Source organism: Anabas testudineus, chromosome 13, assembly GCF_900324465.2.
Source record: "Anabas testudineus chromosome 13, fAnaTes1.2, whole genome shotgun sequence".
NCBI classification, from domain to species: Eukaryota; Metazoa; Chordata; class Actinopteri; order Anabantiformes; family Anabantidae; genus Anabas; species Anabas testudineus.
In genome coordinates, this window is record NC_046622.1 from 22369945 (window position 1) to 22392318 (window position 22374).

Below are 22374 nucleotides of genomic sequence, written 5' to 3' on the forward strand. Positions count from 1 at the left end.
GTATTACACTTTGTTTCTCTATGGACCTATAATATAGATGATTAGGCTTCATCAAAGGACACTGAATTAATGAGGTCAGTAACACCTCATTAACACCTATTAGGAAGTGATCATGACGCAGCACTTAAATAATAAACACAGAAATAAACAAAGGCCATAAATAAGCTACATATAGGACTAGATGACAGTTTGTGTCAGAAGTACTTGTACAAGGCCAAACGACTCTAACGTGGAGCAGCAGCAGTCTTGGTGTGAGTGTGTGCAGCTCGCCTTTCTTTAAAGTCTTTATGGCATATACAACAGGGTCCAAAGTCCGCCAAAGTTTTGCTGATAAGGGGAGCCAATAAAAGCAGCAGTGTAAACACATGTCTACCTCGGCCCAGAGTGGGCCTTCTTCTGTGGATTTACATAAAGGCTCCCATCAGCCGGCCCACTCATTACCATGTTTTATATGCCCCTGCGCTCAGAAAGCATCATGGCAAAGTAGCTCCATCCTCCCTCCAACAGGGAAGTGAAGAAGAAGCTTCTCGGAGCAGGTGTCAGCAGCCGCAAACTGTCCCAGCACACTGGAGCAGCACAGAGGAAGACAGGACCTGTACTTTTTGACTCTAGTTATTCCCCTTTACGCGCACTTTCCCTCTTTGCTCCAGCGCGCACACAGCAGGCCTATGTTGACTTTTTAATGTTCTCTAAAATGGTATCCAAGCTTACATCCCTACAGCAGGAGCTCCTCAGCGCCCTGCTGGACTCAGGAGTTACCAAAGATGTTCTGATTCAGGCCCTGGATGATATGGACCCGAGCCCGCCGGGCTTTGGAGTAAAACTGGAGAGCCTGCCCCTGTCTCCCGCTGCTCCTCAGAGCGGCAAGATGAACGGGGCGGACGCCGACTCGAAGCCCGTCTTCCACACGCTCACCAACGGCCACAGCAAGGGCAAACTGTCCGGGGACGAGGGCTCCGAGGACGGGGACGATTACGACACCCCGCCGATCCTGAAGGAGCTCCAGTCGCTGAACACGGAGGAGGCCGCCGAGCAGCGGGCGGAGGTGGAGCGCATGTTGGCGTGAGTGTCCCTAAGTGTCCCAGCTCGATCAGTCGATGTAAAACAAGTGGTTCAGTGCTGTTAGAGAGGTGAAACGAGGAGCTGAGAAAACACGAGTGTGTTGATCACAGCTGTCTCCACAGGCCTGCAGCTACTTCTTTATTCTAACGAACTACAGGCCTTCATACCCACTAAACACTTCTCCTTGTTTGTATTCAGGTTTAAAAGAACCCGCCACCACTCGGCTTTCACGTCCTGGTTACTAATTATCCACATGGATTATTATTTCTTTACCTTTGCAAAATATCAGCTGAACTTAGATCTATTTATTATTAACTATACTCCACCTCTCAACGATCAAACTCCGTGACTACATGAGGAGAAAGTGAATCGAAGGAGCTTCCTGTTTAATTTAGGACTAAAAAATAGTTAGGACTCAAAAATTGTATTTTTAAAAATACATGATTATAGCCTACACATTATTATTATTATTATTATTATTATTATTATTATTATTGTTGTTATTATTATTATTATGCCGTTTAATTTAAATATTTGACCTACTGATGGATTTAAATGGTGTCCTTAGACATTTTTATTTGAGCTATTAATTATTATTATTATTATTATTTATTCATGAGTCAGTAAACGCACCGACAAAACAAATAAAAATCGTAATTGGTCATCGCAGCTGTAATCCCTCTATTTCTTATTCTCTGCTCTCAAACCACTTGAAAACCACGTTAAAACTAATATTTGACACCATCGCAGAGCCGGAAGAATATCAAAACGAACCCACGTGTAGTTAAGTTATTATTAATTTTATTCTATAAATCATCAACTGAAAGATACACAGTGGCGTGTGATTAGAGTGAATGGAGATCTGGTTATTCATTGTCAAAAGTTATAAACTAACATCTCCCACTTAACCCGCAGACTTACATGTAGGCCTCCACATTCTCCAAAACAAACAGACGTGTGTAGATTTGCTCTAATTGTCGATGTCAGTGTGTCTGCGCCGCCGATTTTGGTATTTTGTCGTCAAAAACAGACGTATAGAGTAAAGTGAGGGGATAAATCCACAGGTAAGAACATGCACGTTTTAACTGCTAACTAGGTAATGATGTGGAGTTAAACACCATATGGCTGCAAGTAACCTGCATGTCATTTATTAAAAACGAAACAAACAAAAAACTAAATACATAAAGATAATTACCACTACATCGTCACCCGAATATTAACGAAACAACATTTCATCTGATGACAACTGCGTTTTTTATTCTAAGCGAGTCGAACTTTAAAAATACATTTTATCTTATGTGCACTGGAAACGAACTAATATTCTAATTAAAAGTCGTTTGAAATGTGTTTTTAAGTTTTTTTCCAGCAAGCTGCTGGTTTGTTAACTTTTTATTGTTGTTTGCATTTTCACATTTCATTTGACCTACTTGCTGCCAGTGTACAGCCACCTGATCTGACTCTGTGGAGGCTGAAATAAAGAGATTGTGAGACCGATACTTATTTGGCTCCCTGAGTCCACTTGAACTACCCTTTGAAAATATTTACAGCCTATTGAACAGGTCACAGTGATAAACGGGTTTGTCTGCTAGGAGAGTTATTGTTGTTCCTGAACCTTTAAACTTGAGGCCTTGAAAAACAAGGGCGCTAAAAGGAAGAACAAACCATGAGTGGCTTTATTTCTAAATGTTGTAACAGGTATAAACAATCCACTTTCAATCAGCTAAACCAAAAAGCGAATCCTTCCTCCTGCATGAAAAACTTCTTTTATATATTGATTTAACAGCTTAGCTGGTCTCAGCCATAAAATCTGACTAAAGGTGCTTTTGCTCTTTACTACTTCCCTCTGAAGGCAGCACATAGTTGAGTGTTGTAATGACGGCTTGTTTTCTGCTCCTGTGTTTTAACTGAACCCAGTGAGGATCCATGGCGTGCTGCCCGCATGATCAAAGGTTACATGCAGCAGCACAACATCCCCCAACGGGAGGTGGTGGACATCACGGGCCTGAACCAGTCTCACCTCTCCCAGCACCTCAACAAAGGCACGCCCATGAAAACGCAGAAACGAGCAGCCCTCTACACCTGGTATGTCAGGAAACAGCGGGAAATTCTCCGACGTAAGTTAATATTTGAGTTTCTCACAGGCTGTAATTTGTTGTTGGCAGGAGCCCGGCGCTTTATTTGGGTTTCAAACCTGTAGATATGTAGCTGCATTAGACTTTTCCATATCTTGCCATCCAAAATCGTTTGTGTGGTCATCAAAAGGAAAAAGGTGGCTAGAAAATATCACTGTTAAGTGTTTCAAGGACAGAATTTTGACATCCATTATATTGAATGTGTCTCTTATTATTTTACAGAGTTCAACCAGGCTCCACAAGGTTCTGGCAGCAATATGACAGACAAAGGCAATCAGGATCCGGTGTTTTTTTTCCCAGAGTTCAACCCCACTGGTCAGAGCATGGGTCAGCCAGGTGACGACATCAGTAGCGAACCCTCCTGCAAGAAAATGAGACGTAACCGCTTCAAATGGGGGCCTGCGTCCCAACAAATCCTGTACCAAGCCTACGAACGGCAGAAGAACCCCAGTAAGGAGGAGAGGGAGGCTTTGGTGGAAGAGTGCAACAGGTAGATGAACATGATGCTTTAATGTCCCTTTTATGGAAAAACATTGTGTCAACAACATCAACCTCAATTTTCCTCTTGTGTCATCTGTTTCCTGCAGAGCGGAGTGTCTTCAGAGAGGAGTCTCCCCCTCTAAAGCTCAGGGGCTTGGCTCTAATCTGGTAACCGAAGTGCGAGTCTACAACTGGTTTGCCAACCGGCGTAAAGAGGAAGCCTTCAGGCAGAAGTTGGCCATGGACGCTATCAGTGCACCAACCCACAGCATCAACCCGCTGCTCTCGCACAGCTCACCACACCATCCCCAGGCCAGCACTTCACCTCCCAGTAAGATGCCAGGTGGCGTTACTTTGCTTGCAGTTCAGCTAATGTATTTTTTTTTTGGCCGCTGATGTAAAAAATAACAGATAAAATTGTAGCATTTAGTTCAGAATTTTCGTTAATAGTGTGAAAATGGCCATGATTTTGTCTTCCTGTCTAAGAAACTTCAGTCAGGGAAGGTTAGAAGCACAGTTGATGTGATCAGAGAGGCAGAGAAAGGAGGGGGCAAGTGATCAATGAGGGTTGAGTGAGTGAGCTGAGCAAATGCCATTGTTATTCTGATCTTTGAAAACACACTGAGAACAATCCACATTGTACCTGCAATCTCCACTCCAAAGTCAGCATGGAGAAGCATGACACAAAGGGCAGCAATCCTGTGACAGGCCAGGGTCAGGCCAGGGTCAGGGAGGGGGGACAGACATCTCCGGATTACCTCAACATAACGCCATCATTTCCATATTTCCTCCTCACCTCAGAGTGTTGCTGAAACAAGGAAATGCTGAGCAATATCGCTCTGACCATTTCACCCTGACCTGATGTTTGCATTCTGCGTAATTAGTATTGACAGAGTTTACCTGGTGCATACAACATAAAAACAAGGGTCCCACTGAGCATTATCCTATTATGTGCCATCAATCACCCCCCATAAAACTGTGATTTGAGAGACTCACTCAGAGTCTATTGTTGTCCTCTCATGTTCGAACATGGGGCGAGCTTTGAAGAAAAAACTAACTGTTTGCCTTGACTTGCTCTTTAACCTTTGGATAAACTGGTCCCACTTGTGGTTTGTCTCTTTGCTTGATTTATTATTTTTTTTGCTTGTTGCTCAGAACACCTGACCAGGCATTGACCTCAGGCTGCAAAGCCAGGGGGATCGACGATAAGGTTTTTGCAGCAGAAAGGCAGGGTCTGTGTATGGCAGAAAGCACATTGCCACCCCCCCTTAAAACCCCTGAGCTGGCTGCTTACAAGGTGTCCTGCTGGCATTCTGCCGACAGCATCAGCTGTTTTTCAGTGTCAGCCCCTGGCCTGACAATAATATCCCAGCGGGGGGTCTCATTGCGTTGCCAGGGCACGGCCTGTATTATGCATGCTTAATGGACAATTAAAATCCTTTGCTACTACATCTCCCAGGCCTTTGATAAGGGACTCCTCTGACTTCTACTCTCTATACTCTGAATCAGCAGGGGGTCCTATTGTCTGTGGTGTATTAGAAGACTGCAGTGACTGTAACCTAGGTTCATTTATCTCTGCTGGGCCTGAAGGAGGACCTTTTTTAAGCCTCCCCCTCACCTTTATGGGCAATGGTATAGTTGCTGAGGCTGGGCGCAGACATGGAGCAGCAGGAGCTGTCCACTGGGGTATTGGCTCTTTTCTGGCCAGACAGGACTGATGACCTCTTCTTCGCCTATAGAGAAAGCTGGTAACCCCCTCCTTAAAGCATCGCCACACCTTTAGTCATACGAGAGAGGTCACTGTTGGGTCAGATCAAAGAAACTCCACTTACTTGGGGAGTTTTTATTGATTTTGTTTCAGTTCGTTGATCATTTGGTCACAACTGGATAGACAGTCAAACAATGTGACGTGCAGTTTTGGCGGTGACCTTTTTTACTTTCAGAAATGAAAGCGATCTTGTAAGCAGATTACATATTTTGTTAGCAGGTATATGTGGGCGCTCATCTGTGATTTTTGCAATATATTCCGACTGGGGATCCACTTATAACATTTATTGAGCTGAACTAAGCCTTTTACTTTGAAACAAGCCAAAAAACATTTGAAGCAGTAGAAATTTCCACTGTGAACTTCACAGATGGCTTGATTTCAAGCCCTAACCCACCCAACCACCTAAAGATGTTTTCTTCTTTCCTAAACAATTATTTTTAATAGTTTATGTAGTTTTAATTTTATGACCCTTTGACGGGAGCTAGCTTGGAGACCACTGGACTAAACTAGCTAACTGCTGACTGTACCTATAAAGTAATGAAAACTAGCTCCATTATGACCAGGTACAAATTGCTAGTATTGGTGCTGCATACGTTGACCTGTATTGTTATGCACATTACAAAATCAGCAGACTCAGAAGTTCCAGATCAGATACAGTAGTGAGGGGGGGGATTGTCCGTGGGTTGCACTGCTTCCCGTCACCTCAGGCTAGCTTGAAACAGGGACACATACAGAAAAGATGGCCTAGCTCTGCACTTTCCACTGCTCTGTGTCTCACAGAGAGCCATAGAGAAAAGACTGGATACGTCCTGAGGAGACCCAGGAGGTCTGTCATATGCAGCGGCACTACAATGAGCGCTGCCTGGGGATGGGAAGACAGGCTTTGATATTACATGGGTCACACAGGGAGCTAGAGCCTTTTAAACCTGCTGAAGATCCTTGCTACCACTCCCCTTGTGAAGTTCTCGCCCTCCCCCTGCTCTTGAAGTACAATCCTCAGTGTTTCCTGGATTGTGCCATCTTTTTCCATCATTTCTCAGTTTGAAGGGAAGCTTCATAAGGCTCAACAAAAAACATATTGCTCTCAACAGCTTTCTAGAAAGCTGGAGTCCCTGCGTTTGGAACGGAGAAATCCTCTTTACTTCCTCCCGTGTTTCCTGCAGTTAGAATTACTCTAGAACCCAAAGAAACAAAACTGCCCTCAATAGCATCTTTTTCTCCTGTTAACACTTTAAGAGGTTGCCCAGCTCTGAGATAACTGCCTTTTTATGAGTACTCCGCCATTGTGTGGCAATAGGGGTCATGAGTCCAATGGAGTGCTTTATTGTTCTGCAGCAGTGTTTACGAGGCGTGGTGGAGTGTTGTGGGGTTGCTAGTATGTTGCAGGAGACAATATGAAGTCTGTGGGCTGAACAAAATGGAGGTCAGCTAATTTAGAGGATGAAATATGGCGCTGTCGCTTTGCTTCAGACTCAGTGGTGTCTGGGTTTTGAGTATCGGTACTTAGAGTGGTAGTTCAACATTATGGGAAAATTGCTTGTTTCCGTGAAAATATCGATAAAGGCTCTGGTCTGTACGCTAAACATGTAGCTACAGCCAGGAGACATTTAACTTAGCCTAGTATAAAGGCTTAAACCACAGCTACATTGATTGTGTCCAGTTTTAAAAGCTCTAAAGCTCACAAATGATAGTATTATAAATCTTTTAATTATGAAAATGTTTCCCAGCATGGCAATAAAGCTTTAGACAGTTAGCTCAAAGTGTAAACAGTTAGCCTAGCTGTCCACTGACTGTAGCTTCACATTTGGCACACATACATAAAAGTGGTATTAGTATGTTTAACAACAAAGCACATAAGCATATTTCCCAAAATGTCAAACCTCTGCTTTAAACCTACAGTTACAGTTTGTACCATATATAGTGTAAATGAGTTGAAACACACAAACCTGTACACCATGAGGTTGTCAAAATCCCAAATAATAGATTTTCCCTCACACCTAACAACAAAATGACCTCCTTACATCCCGTTTCAATATCCAGGAACAACAAATCAGTGCCCCATCGTTGTGTTTATCTCAGAATGGTTGTATATTGAGGCTTCCTGTCGTCCTGATGGACTTCGACAGGGGGTTTAAGCTGTCCTACCTGGGTCAGGGACGGAGCGCTCGAGGAAGATGTGAAATCTGTGTGTAAACAGAGTCTGTCTCTGCTCTGTCACTAAGGGAGGGCCGCTCTCTGTGTCTGTGTGAGGCTGAGACCACAGGATAAGAATGTGTTTGACATTGCTTGTAATTGTGTAATGTTTACTGTGTTGGTATCAGAGGGGGCCTACATCAGCAAACAGGCATTTGATTGTCGGTTGTGGAAGGGGGGGTGGTGGTGATGCATTCCTTGGGGCCTCCGGTAAGAGACAACAGTCTGGATTAATGGGATTAGTGATGACAGAAAATAAAACAAATTTTCTCGGTGCATGCCAATAATATTGTAACAATAGAAAGTAACTATTAACTACTGTTCAAATCGATCAATTTCCTTTACTTCGCAGTATTTCAGTCAGTTATATTTTACTTTTACTGCTGCACCTCTTTGTGAAAGACGCTGTACTACCATTATTTTAAAAACTTTAAAATCACTTTATATTAAAAACAATGGTAAGGCAGGACAGACCTACAGTATAAAGCGGCCCAGACGTGGTAAAAAGCTCTACTCTGTGAATTTACTGTACCTTTAGGGGATTCATGTCTGTGGACACATTCTAGGTACCTGTCCAACAGGATTAAAGGTAAAAACAAAAACAAAGTGCTGCTTCGAAAAAACATCACGTAAAGTGCTGAACATTGTGAGCTAATAAACAAGGTCCACGCTCATTTAAACGAAAAATGACAGAAGTGATGTAGAGCAGGTTGTTCTCCTCCAGTGGGTCTTCACTGGTTAATCATTTCACGGCCCCTCAGATTTATCTTCTGCACCTTTAGGAGGTGTCTAAACTGTAAATAAAGTAGTTCCACCCTTGCAGGTACAGCAGTAACAGTAAAATCCTAATTACATATTGTTGCATTATAAAAAAAATTATGGCAAACAGTGAAATATAGATATCAGTTTAAAAGCATTTTGTAGATACTTAGCAATTTCGGTATAAAGGGTTTACTGAATATTTTTCAACATCTGCTTCGGTAAAAAAAAAAATAAAATCGAAACACGCTGATGTAATTAAGAACATCATAAGTAGCAGTTGTGTGCTGGTCACAGAGTCTGATGGGAGTTGTGCTGTTGTGAGTGTGTGTACACAGCGAATGGCCTTGGCTGAGCTACGCAGATAGCAGCCGTGGACAGGTCATTGTGTTTGTTTGCTCTGTCCTTCCCCGTCTGAGTCAAAGAGCAGGTGAGTCTGCTTGCTTGGATTGACAGAACGACTCCTGTGCTCCTATCTCATTGTCCTATATAGCTGTTAGAATCGTAGCACTCCGCAGCTGTGAGCCAAGACAAGCGATACTAACTCTGTGTTTCTCTCTCAGTGCGCTACAGCCAAGCCCCCGGTGAGGTCACGTCCTCCTCGACCATCAGTCACCACGGTAGCAATCCGATGGCGACCAGCCAGTCGGTGCTCCAGCAGGTGTCTCCGGGAGGATTGGACCACAGCCACAGTTTGCTGTCACCTGACGCCAAGATGGTGAGTGAACACACCCAGGCCCTCATGGCCTCAGATTAGATAAGGCCAGGCCAGCGTTTAGCTTAAACGCACAAAGCAAGTTCCTGAACCTCCTCTCCCATGGACCCACTGGCAACAGCCAACAATTAGCACATTGTGCTGCACTGTTTGGAAGGTGGAGCCGGGGTGGTAGGCCATGGCTGCACTAGCACACAGCCTTCACCAGGTTGCACCAGGCATTTCCAACGCTCATCCAATAAACCTGACAAAGACACTTTATGTGCTTATTGATTAAATGCCTTGCAAAGAGGAGACGCAGGTGGAGCGTCGCTTGTTCTGCCAGAGAGATGACGCCCCCCTTTTTTTTTTTTTTTTTACTTCAGAGTTTCTCCCCTCTGCCCTAGTCCAATATTTGATCAGTGACAAGGAAACCTGTGCCTCGGACCCACAGCATTTGAGTAGCAGTGCAACAGTCTATTCTGTCAAAATATAATATTCTAACACTGCAAAAAACATCTTAAATTCTGATCTTCGTAAAAACACGAATTATACAAGTCATTTGAACCTGTTGAATGCTGTGCACTAACTTCCTGTCAGTGAAAATTACTTTTAGAGTAGCTGTATGTGAGGTGACCACTGCGAGGGTGGTGTGCAGCAGGTCAGAGCTGACAGTTTCTTATCTGCAGATGTGTGTCTAGCTGGTCTCTTCTCTGTGGGCAGCTGGCATTAGTCAAATATAGCAGATGCAACCCCACCGTTTGGGAGGATCCTGACACAGACCCACATTGCTGTAAATACATGGTGTTGATTTGGGTACAGCTGTTTTGTGCAAATAAGCATGGCGGGATTTGTCTAAACCAACACGCAAGTAGTACAATTACTGTCAATGTCCTACACAAACTCATGCGCAGCCTTCTCTGCTGACATTTTTAGCATGATTTTCTTCCTTACCATTTGTTCCTTATCAGTATTTGCTTGTGCGCTGTGTATGAGTTTCACAAGCGTATTGTCATACAAAAGAATCTGAGCTAAGTCAACATTTAGTTCTGTTGTTTGTTTAGCAGACAACATCTGTTTCACTTTGAAAATGAGATGGATATATGTGGATTTATATAGCAGATACTCAAGCTTTCAGACCTTTGAGTGTAACAGTGCTGCACTTTTATTTACTTCCTTCATCCTTTCCCAGATTTCGGGTTCAGGTGGAGGACTCCCTCCAGTTAGCACGCTCACAAACATCCACAGTTCCCACCATAGCCACCAGCAGACGCAGAACCTCATCATGCCTCTATCTGGAGTCATGGCCATAGCACAGAGTAAGTCCTCACTTCCTCTGTATGACTGAACACAGAAAAGACACAGACAGTCATTGCCCTTGTTTTTATCACGATATGGTCCGACCGAGGTCTCGCTTTGTGTCGACAGGTTTAAACACATCGCAGTCCCAGACAGTGCCTGTGATCAACAGTGTGGCAGGGAGCCTCGCAGCGCTGCAGCCGGTGCAGTTCTCCCAGCAGCTCCACAGCCCTCACCAGCAGAGCCTGATGCAGCAGTCTCCCAGCCACATGAGCCAGCAGCCGTTCATGGCTACCGTCACACACTCGCACAGTCAGTAACACACTTCTATATCAGTAGTCTGTAGCTGTAGCTGATTAACAGTTATTTTCTTTATTGATTAATTCACTGAATATTATTGTTTTTAGTATTAACCATTTATTATATGATGTGTTTAATGTGTGACAATAAACTGATCTGCTCCACACTTCTGAGATGAAACTGAAAGTATTTGACATCGTTGCCTAAAATGACATTAAAATATTTACTCAGTTATCAAAATAAGTGCCTAATTTTCTGCCGACTGGCTTCTGAATTAATGACTGGATCTGTTTGTATTTGGCGTTTGTAGTTATTTTTCCTCATTGAAAAAAAAAATGAAACAGAATCATCAAAACATTTCTGCCCACATGATGACAAATGTCAGATCTTCTTGGATAAACCTCCCACACTAAAAGTATCTGCACTTTTTTCCTGTTTCATATTCATATTTGATTTAATTTTTTATTTCCTTTGCAGTGTATCCTCACAAGCAGGAGCCCCCACAATATTCCCACCCGTCACGTTTCCCCTCGGCCATGGTGGTCACAGACGCCAACAGCATCAGCACCCTCAGCTCCATGTCCTCAAGCAAGACGGTAAGTCTTTAACCTACATCACATCACATCACATCACATCACATCACATCCTATCTCAGCAGCTGCACTTAAACGCACATTCTCACCTCTGTCAGCCTGTTACTGTAGATTTTAGTCCATATAATCATTATGGGGGTATATGCATGGTAATAGGCATTTAATTTGTGACATTATTGTAGCTCGTGCTGAGTTGTTTTTACATTGTGCGACTTTCTCTTTGTAAAGTGACACTTTTTAATAATCAGCTCACTCATTTCCCTCTGATAGACACACACACACACACACACACAAAATCACCCTCAAATCCTTACAACGCTCTGATTGAGAGAAGCGTCACAATCGAAGCACACACGAACAGAAACTACATTAACGGCAGGGGAAAAGTGTGTGTGTGTGTGTGTTATGATTGTGTGTTGACTTATTTAATTCCTGTCACATTAGGATGCTCCTGTAAACAAGATGGTGCAACTTGGGGGTCTCTCCTGGGTAAATACAACTTTATTAGTTCAGTCATGTAGTTACAAAATGAGTGAACACAACAAAATTGCACATGAATCATTAAAGAAGATGTCTTTTTGTTTGGGGCTGCTGCTGCTACTCGTTCACTTTTATATGAGTCCAAACTAACACACAAGACAGATACAGGGATAGCACACTCCTCTGAATTCCTATTTCCTCTTAAACAGTCAATCAATCACATGTTCCCTCACCCTGAACGCCTCTTGATTAACGCTCCCTCCTTCCACTTTCCTCTGGTGAGAGTTAACCTCTGCAATCAGGAAATGAGCCTCGCTGTTGATCAAAGTTCTCAAGCCTTGTGTCCTGCTACTTTCCTCTATGCTACAGTGAGGCTGGAGATGAGATGGGCTGGGTGGGAGTGAAGAGTGTTTTTTTTTTTTTCTTTGGTAATTACCCTCTTCCTCTTTCCTACTTCTCCCTGCTCATGGTGATCGCTCTAGTCTGAAATGTTGTCCGTGGTGCATTCACACGCTCAATTTCCCACGCTGAGACAGAGCACATTACTGCTACTGACAAACGGGATGGGTTGATGGGATGATAGCTCAGAGCATGGTAGCAGCTTTGAAACTAAAAGTCTCTTAAAGGCTGGGGGAAATAGACACACTTTGACCTGGGCGTTGTCAGAATTGGCCGCCTATTGATACGCATTTGCAAAGCAATTAAGGCTAAAGCAGTAGCCAGTGATTGAAGAAGTGCTCAGGTCCTGCACCTGAGTCAAAACAGCCAAACCACAATGTAAAAATAATTAATTTAAAGAGAAAATTGTGCATAAAAATATTTCTAAATTAGGGGAAATTTAACTCTTACAAACTTAAACCTTAACTTTAAACAATTTTAGGTTAATTCATTAATTTCGATTTTCATGAATTTATTTACTTTTGTTGATTATTTTAAATAATAAACATTGACTATAATAAGATTTAACTAGTTATATAAATGTAATTGTAGGTTTTGTTTCAATTTTCTTTCCACCACTAACACCACCTGTGGCATTTCACAAACTCATTTGTTGAGAGAGCAATTAGATAGCAGGCAGTTCCAGGTACTTTCTTATCAGGACTTTATTTGGACGGAGCAGGCCTCTTCTCATGACACGACTAGCATGCTCATGCTTTATAACACTCACTGTTTACCAAGAACCCTCCATTATACCTGAGCCTGTTTAGGTCCTAGCTGCAGGTCATTTTTATCAGGTGAAGCTGTTTGCTGGATGCAGGGGCAGAGCAGGGTCACCTGCCTCCACCCCTGTAGGTGCAGGAGAAAAAACAACTTGCAAACAATCTAACAAGGCATTACAATGTAAACAAGCCATTTTAGAGTCAGGGATAAGGAATGTGTTTGGTCAGGTATGGAACATGGTGTTGCCTGGGTGATGTGTTTAGCAGTGTTCAAATTATTTACATACTGTGAGGAAAAAGTGGCAAAAAATCATAATAAAAATACTTCATATGTCTCATGTATTAATAATTTCTCTAAAATACAGGTAATTTGTAACATTACTGTTATTGTAAAATCACAAAAAAACAAGCAACCATCCCTTGCTATTGTTTTATGTATTTATTCCTATTTATTTATTTTTTTAACACTGATAAAAATTCAAAAATAAAATCTAAATATCTATTTAGTAGTCTCTGAGGTTTAAACACAACACAAAAGTAACCAGACTGAAGTTTACAGCTTGCAAACTGTTTTAAAAATCCATACAGTATCATAAAACATAATACCATGATACTCAAAAGTGTCAATATTTTCTTACCTCCACTAGTAAACAGATACTGAAACTTTGTAACCTGTAAAACATCATATTGTTAAGTAGTGAATCAAAGTCAAAAAATGTAACTGCAACTGCAACAGTAATCAGGTTCAACAGTAATCAATAATTAGTCTTTATTTTGCAGAAGACGAAGAAGGAAAAACTACATGCATTTTCTGGTTTCAGCTTCTTAAATGAGATCATTTTATACAGTCATTGCAATATCTTTGGACAGTTGGGGACTAAATAATTGAGATTATAATTGCAAGATTAATCACTAATGAAAATAATCGTTAGTTGCAGCCCTACACTTTATAGAAGCATAAAATATGTTAACTACTTGAATATATGTACTTGGCTACTTTCCCCCACTGGTATCTACTGCATCTTATGAAATGATGCCCATCATCTACAGTACATTTATACCTGTGTTGCTGGACAGACTGTATTTATGACCTACTTAGTCTGACACTTCTCTCCTTTTCTCTTTTTTCAGTGTCCTCTTCAAGCTTGGTGAGAGCGTCCACCTGACTTCCTTGGTGCCCAGCAACCAGAGTGCATTTTTCCATCCTCTCACCACAGTAACCATGACAACTCTTAATAACCGGCAACGGCGTGCTGGATGATGAGTCAGTCAACAGCATGAGAGGAGTGACGATGGTGAGCCAGGCGGTGTAAATTAGAAAGAGGGACAAAGAAGGGAAAAAAAAAAAGACTCACTTCACCTGAAAGTCAGGACACTGGACTCTCCTCTGTTGTACAAAACATGATCAACCGGGATGTATGATTCTGACAGTCTTTGAAAACAGTATTCAGTTTGTTCTTGCCCCTTAAAAAAAAGTTCAATCATCCTTTTTGTTTGTGTGCGACATTACGAAGGAACAAAAACCAAGCACACAAGAACAGTGGACCTGAGAGACGGCTCTGGGACAACTTATAGTGGCTCATGAAGACGCACTGAGACTGTATGCAGCCTCTGAGAGGGCTGTGTGAAGGGAGATGGACTAACTCAAGGCCTTTCACTCAAAGTACGTGGAGAGCTTTCTGCGTGAGCAGAACCGTGTGACAAACACTACAAGTTGTATTGATCTCATGCATGAAGTTGACATTCTTAATGGGCTTTAAAGGAGTCTTCCATGTTGTTATTTCACACTCAGTTAACTGTGCTCGTGCTAGTGCAGGAGATGGATCCCTGCTGTGGATTCATCGTTTTGAGTTCAATGTGTATACTGTGATTGAAAAGACTTCTGACAATCTTGAAAGGACTATGCAATATGTCTATAAGTGTATGCAATTGGTTTGTGTAACGGGATTCTGCACAGAATTCCACACACTTGAGACTGGAAATGAAAATGCACTAACAGCGAAGTCATCAACAATTATTAATATACTGGAGTTGCTGTTGATAAAGCTGCCTGTAAAATAACACGAACGCAGATGGATGGATGTGTGCATAGTGTAGGTACGACTTCTATTTGTCACCATGTCTCAAACGCCAGCCTGCCATATCTGTAAACCTAGTCTTGCCTTGTGGGGGAGGACTGACTCACACTTTAAAAAGTGGCCCTTCCCCTTCATGGAAAACCTCTGAGCGCTGTTTGCACACGGGTTCAGGTGAATTTCAGGAATGGGACTCCTCCTCCTCCCCTTCCAGTCCTCCCTCTCCCACTTCCTGCCACAATGTGAAGCGATACCAAATAGGACAAACATTATTAATAACTCCTCATTATAAATGATGGCGCTACACCCCCCCCCCCCACCCCCCCCCAGTGTAGAATGAAAATATTGACAAGTATTCAAAAACAAAACAGTCACAGACATCACAGTCTGGTATTTTGTGAAGGAGAGCGACATGAAAGAGCACAATGTTGTGACAGCAGCTGCCCTAATCATAGAGGAATCCACAGAGACTTGAGAAACTGTGGGGAGAGGAGCAGCTGCTGTGGGTACAGACGCCCACGCTGACAGTATTAAGGTGGATTCAGACAGAGAAATGACGGAAGTTTGAAGTAGGGACCAAATTCGGCGAGTTTCCCTCCGACTGCAACTAGAACCCAAGCATATCGCAAGTGTGGCACATCCAGTCTCCTATTCAATATTAGGTCATTGCATCGTTGTTATTATGTTGGTTGGTTTGTGACTGTTATAAGCACATCTACTGCCATCTGATCAGAGGGCACTCATACTTGTGTGGCAGGGCATGATTTTTTTTTCCTCCTAATGTATTATTTTTGTATAAAATTGAAATCAATCATAAATCATTATTTATACTTTCTGAGAAAATATTAATATTTCAAGTAAAAGTTTTTTTTTTCCAAAAAGAATACGTGGTTGTCTCTTTTGTATGCAATGGTGATATAGGTTTGAGTTTTATTTTAATTAGTTGTCATTAAATTATTAATGTGATTTGTTCTCCACCAACTTCATAAGAAAAAATGGGACTAAGTCTAAACTAAAGGCCAATTCATATTTTCCACGTCCGCTGTGGTATCTGCGAGGTAAAGTTTGTCAGCGAGGTTTCCGACTGGCAGTCTGTCTGTTAGTAGTGCTTCTTTTCATACAAGTTTATTTAAATCTCCTTCAAACTCTTTTGCTTTCGGTTGCTACTGCCCATATTTGACAACAGTCTTTATACTAAACACATATGTGGAACATCTCAGTTTCTCCAATTGTAGTACAGATGCGTGAACGTGTATGTTGTACAAGACGCGTACACAGACAATTATCACACGTGCATATAACAAAATAAGGGTAGACAGTAGCAGCTGTGGGAAGAAGAGCTCCTTAGTTGTGTTTGAGTGAACAACATGAAAAAGTAAAAAACATTTTGTGGAACTGCTTCACAGGGGCAAGGACACTGGAAGGACACTGGAATAAATGTTACACGTGTACCTTGTACGAATGAATAGAGCATGTGCTTTAATTATCTGCGCTGAGTAGCACTGTGAACCTTTTGCGCCACACAAATGTTTGGACAGCATGTGTTCGGACCCTCACAGGCTTGGGTAGTAACAAAATTGACCGTAGTGGACATGCAGAAGTGCAGGTGAGTTCCTCCCCACGAAGGACAGCTTTCACAAATAAGCAGGTGTCTCCAAAGAAAGAAGTCAAATTACTGACTACTAAACAATACTGTTCCTACTGAGGTCATAGGTCAGTAAATTCAAGTAATGAAGCCACATTTAGTTTGGTGCCTCAGTAATAAAAATTGCTGTAGCCTGTTAAACAGCAGTTACATTCATCAGCTTTAAATGTGAGTTTTCGGACAGAATGATTTGAGCAACTTAAAGTGTAGAAGATTCCTCCCTAACTGTGTTTTCTATCCCTGGGTTGACCTGTGGCTTCCCTCGAGGAGCCCTGCTGGGAGAAGCCTTGTAATCCACTGATGTTGCTCTATTTGGTTTTAAATGAGGCCTTTGATTTTCAGACCCAGGAAGCCTCTAAAGACCTGAGCATGTCTCTTTTAATCTTTTTCCTAAAAGAAACTGAATTACTGGGAAGTTCATTTGCATCTGTTAGAGTTTGAAACATAAGACTCTCTAAACATTACACTTTAGCTGTGGATTAGGGTTCGAAGACAAACTCAGTTCACTTACAGGCTCAATAATTGTTATAACGGGCTAAAGAATCTTCTGGCTTTGACTTATATTTACCGACCAATTAGTCACAATAGTACAGGGCTTAATATGCTGATCAGATAATAACCCTCCCAAGTGTCTTCCTCTAAGTCGTGTTATTCGTGGGGCAACTTGTGATTGATCAGGAAACACCAGGATTATCTGTAAACAAGTGGTTTTATTTGATTCATTTTATTCTGACTTTAAATATTACTACAAACATTCTACAGAATTCATTCAACCTTTTTGTCATTGAATGACTTCTCATTAAACAGTCAGTGAATATAATAACTCAAAAAGCAATGGGCTGAACATGTTTCAGCAGGGGGCACCACAACACATGTTGCAACTCCAGATTACAGCAATAAAGTCAATTAACAAGAAGAAAGAACACATTACATGTTGCTAATTAAAGTCCAATATTAGACTATTACCGAGATTTTGAACAGTTTAATCATTCAGTTTCTAATCTAAAGGTTTAACAAATTGTTTGTTACAGTTACAGTTTAATTAATATTAAAATTGTATTCATATGTTAGTGAACTGACTGAAACGTGAGAAATGTAAAATATCTTTTGACTACCACTACTACTTCCCGAGCCTTAAAAAAGTGAAATCAATTGAAAATCGAAGCTGATGTGATGTGAAAGTTTCCACCGCTCTTCAGTGTAGTATTGACTCCGTTTTAAAATGCACTCGTCGCCTCCTCCACAGCTGCCTGGTTTAGTGCAGAATCTGATCAAAGAACAAAACGTTTAGGGAACAGAGGATCGCAGACTCTCCCTTTACCTCCTGCGAGAGGGAGTGGCATGACTCCCAGGCAGGCGAGCGTGACAGGGAAGGTCATTAGTGACACAGCCCAACTTTGGTCAGACATGATTCACAAAACGTTTTCTGGACAAAGTAAAGAAAGGTTTCACTGTGTTACACAGTAATACAAAGAAACCATGATTCAACCCAAAGAAAATCATTTTATATTTACTTACTTCTAGGCACAGTGTATGAAATTGGATTGTTGGACACACACCAGCACAAATTAAAAACAATAGCTGTAAACAATTGTCACATGTAAAAACAAGGTACAGGATGGACCACAAGTATAAATGTGAAGTACCCCAATGAGAAAAGATGATACGTTAGAAGTCTAAGTATTTGTCTAGTGCTCTGATGGAAGTTGGCCAACAGATTCAGTGCAGCCGAGGGCGCGAGAGGTCAACATGAGAAGCGACCTGATGCACGAGGAGAATAGAGGAGCAGGACAAAGAGACGGAAAGTGGAAGCTGCAGGGTGAATGTGGCCGTGTGTTGAGCAGCACCAGAAGAAAGGATACTACATCAACTCCAGCTGAGGCCCAAGGGGTTAATGGATAAGACTACCCAGCAGGGGTCAAGGGTCAGGAGGCCACTCTCTGCCAGGGCTAATTGGTCACTGCGACCAGAGTTTGCTCCAACCTTTCTATGGAGAAATACATACACATGTATGGAGCTGCTCTGGCAGGAGTCTTCCATCAATATCCCTGATCAAGGAGGCCTCTGCTGGGCGCCTGCACAATCATGGAGATCAGTCAGGCCTCTGCAGTAGCAATCAGTACCCTTCACCGTACATCGCCACCAGTACCACCTACCGTGACAGCTTGGGTGAAAATAGATGCGGCTTTTGATCTTTTTCATTCAGCTTCCTTCGAATCATTAGCATTCATGTTTTTCTTTTTCTATTTGAAAGATGGAAAAGGAGAAATGAACAATAATGAACAATAATGACATGGCGGATATAGCACCTGAAAAATAAGGCCTCTTTATGGTACTCTACGTGGGGTTTACCTGAAAGAAATCATGAAGCTTCAACAAGCTGCTTTCACCCGTATGAGTCTCAGAATAAGGTTAAATTCACCATATTGTATATATGTTTATATATACAGTGGCAAGAAGAAGTAGATGAACCTTTAGAAATTTTCACATCTCATTCTGCATTAATTTGTAAATTGTAAATTGTGATCTAATCTCTCTGATCTCCATCTAATTCAAAGTCCAAAAGGTTCACATAAAAAACTCTAAGAGGCCCTGCTTCACAGGAATCCTGACAGATTGATGTTGTCATGCGGATGCTGTCACAGGCCTGATGCTGGACAGGTTAATGATTTATAGGGAGTAGTGGGATGACTAGAATGGGACTCGGGTTAATGTTCACCTCTCTTGCTGGACCTCCATTTGGGGGGAGGAATACCTGCAGTCGGTCCAAAGCCAACCGTCGAGGGGATGTGACTGACTGACTCGCTTGGCCTCCAGCTAAACCCGGCACACACAGCAGGGAGGGAGCCCCGCTCTGCTCTGCTCTCAGAGGCTTGTGAATGGACTCGGAGAAGAGGAGGGGACAAGAGACTGACGAGGCCTAATCGTTGCTTTAATAGTAATGGAACTGCATCTCAATAGAAACAATAAAGCAAGAGAAAATAATCAAAATGGTTTTAATGAGCTCCCACAAACAAATGGACCACATCCTGTTGGTCATAATTAGAAGTCCCCCGCCTCACGCATGTGTTTTGCATGACTTCACTTGAATTATTATTCAGAATAATGAATGTGAAGACAAGAGTTTGATACTACGAGACAAACATAATATTTCTAGCACATTTTTAATCTGTCTTCAAACATGTCTGAAGGTTTCAAGTCTGAGGTTCGTGGCTGGAAAAGGCTTCTGGGAGGTCAAAGGGGCAAAAACATGTCCCTCATTATATATATGATAGCTTGATTATTTCCCCAGCGCACAACCAGTACTGTAGAAATACAGAAATACAGTGTAGGAATACAGAAAGGTGATTAAAGGTTGACTTCACCAATTTACTACTTTGCTTGTACATTTCAAGTTTAGTGATTTCCACCACAACCCAACTTTAAATAAGTGGCTGCAAATGAATGGATGGATGGATTTCATGCACGCGAATGGTATTTAACTTCTCCTCGGGACTTCTGTCTCTGTCTCTTCTGTATCTTACTGCTTCTACATCAAAAATGACTCTGGCTAACATCATCATCTGGAGCAGTTTTTCAGTCCAGCTGATGTCTTCTTGTGGAACTGGTCAAGCAAGACTACAACGTCCACGGCAGGAGGAACCAACTGACCATCCAGGTGATTATCCAAACTGAAAACTGAAAACACGAGCATCCAAGTTCATGTACTTGAACTTGGATGTTTAAGTGACTGCTCGTCCTGCAGGGCTTCAACCAGGATGTCATTATTTTGATGTATTTATGACTTTACTTCTCCACGGTGTACCCTGCCTCTCTCTCAAATACAGCTGGGATTGGCTCCAGCACCTCTACCAGCCTTCACCAACAGATGAATTGTAATTTTTCAACAAAATGTCCAATTAAATTTCTGCAACTTTATTAACAAGCATAGGGATCTAAGGACAGTTTGAAATCCTTCTCCTTTCTTTCGGGAATTAAAATTTAAAGTTTCATTGAATTAATCTTCATGCTGCGTGCATCAGCTTCTTCTGTCATATTTGGTGCCAAAGTTTCAACAACGTGTTATTTCATGGGTAAGATGTTACAGGCAGTGGCTGACAAGATTTCAGAATTCACTATTGAGGCCTACAGCCCACTCTCAGTGCTGAGACATTTTCTTTTCCTCTTTGTTGGTGGATCCGTTCTGTTTATTAATTAGTAACTACTCTGCTAAGGATGTAACTGTTGTTTAGTCTAGTCATTCTGACTTCATCACCCATTACATGTGTTACATGTTTATGTATAGAGTATATACATAGCTGAGCATATATAACAACCTTGTTTCCTAGAGAAAACACAGAGGACATGACCTCAGCGACCTTGAAAGCTACAGCCCACGTCTAGTTCTTTATTCGTTTAGTTTTTGTTGGCCTGTAAGTAGTAAAGTTGAATATATTTACTTTAAGGAGGACTCTAAGTCTGTAAAATAGTCAGCATGTGTTGTTTAAGTTTTATATGCCTGTGTAAACCCACAAATTTACATAAAAACCACTGAAGACACAACTTTAGGATCTTTAATAAGAGCTAAAGGCCGGTTTTGTGCTGCAAGTATTACTGTATATGCAAGAAGAATTCACTTCAATTCAGTCCTGAGGAAACGCCTCCCACACATTGTCTTCATCCCCTGAATAATATAAAGATTTCTGAATCATTTAAAGTTGAAATAGCATCCCCCACCCCCCCACCCCTCCTAGTCACTCTGAATCCTAAATGACTCTCTGTCATGTATATGGACTCTGTATCATTTCTGCTGAGTAAAGCAGAGCTATAGTAAGAGTTTAGGACAGACCCGGTGATGGATAGGAGTGGGCCTTGTCTTCCCCTGTCTTACACTGGTCTCATTAAGCTGTAAATCTTTCACAACAGCAACAGTAAGACAATGCTAGAGAGGCTTCTGCTTGTTGCTCCTCCTTGTCATTGGTGTAACAATGTAATTGCCAAATGACTCACTTTACAGGTCCCACAGTGGCCTCAGTGGTTCAAGCAGCCAGAAGAATGTTGGACAAGATAATGATGGATAGATGTAGATGTGGAATGCAGCTATGAATATAAATTGTAATACAACTAACATATTTACCATGATATAAACATGCAGGTTGTAATATAATAGCATGAAGATCTGTTCCCATTTAAAAAAATAAAGCAACACAAATAATAGTACATAACAATACCAAAATTGTATTTTATTTTTGGCGATTAGACAAAACATTAAAGGTACCAGGTGGTTTTAACAGGCAGCTTGAACATCCACCTTGAAAGGCCATCTGGAGGAGAACCTCACCTGGTCACTCAACACCCGCTCCATCAGCAAAAAGGCCCAGCAGCGTCTCTACTTCCTGAGGAAGCTGAGGAAAGCCCATCTGCCGCCCCCCATTTTGACTACATTTTACAGGGGAACCATTGAGAGCATCCTGAGCGGCTGCATCACTGCCTGGTTCGGGAACTGCACCGTTTCGGATCGCAAGGCCCTACAACGGATAGTGAGGACAGCTGAGAAGATCATTGGAGTCTCTCTCCCCTCCATCACGGACATTTACACCACACGCTGCATCCGCAAGGCTACCTGCATTGTGGACGACCCCACCCACCCCTCACACCCAATCTTCACACTTCTGCCATCAGGGAAGAGGTTCCGGAGCATTCGGGCCCTCACAACCAGACTTTTGAACAGTTTCTTCCCCCAAGCCATCAGGCA

At 42.1% G+C, this 22374-nt stretch overlaps 1 protein-coding gene across 2 annotated transcripts; it reads left to right on the plus strand.

Annotated features, from left to right (window-relative positions):
• Positions 1–353: 353 nt before the first annotated feature.
• Positions 354–14455, plus strand: hnf1ba (HNF1 homeobox Ba). 2 transcript variants are annotated; one of them, XM_026374750.1, is made up of 10 exons: positions 354–1062; positions 2977–3176; positions 3417–3684; positions 3782–4005; positions 8958–9112; positions 10281–10407; positions 10517–10699; positions 11165–11283; positions 11725–11769; positions 14052–14455. In XM_026374750.1, the coding sequence occupies exons 1-10, from the start codon at positions 683–685 to the stop codon at positions 14070–14072; spliced, it is 1722 nt and encodes a 573-aa protein (XP_026230535.1). In that variant the 5' UTR covers positions 354–682; the 3' UTR covers positions 14073–14455. The 2 variants fall into 2 exon arrangements, with proteins under 2 accessions (XP_026230535.1, XP_026230544.1); XM_026374759.1 differs by lacking the exon at positions 11725–11769.
• Positions 14456–22374: the final 7919 nt, after the last annotated feature.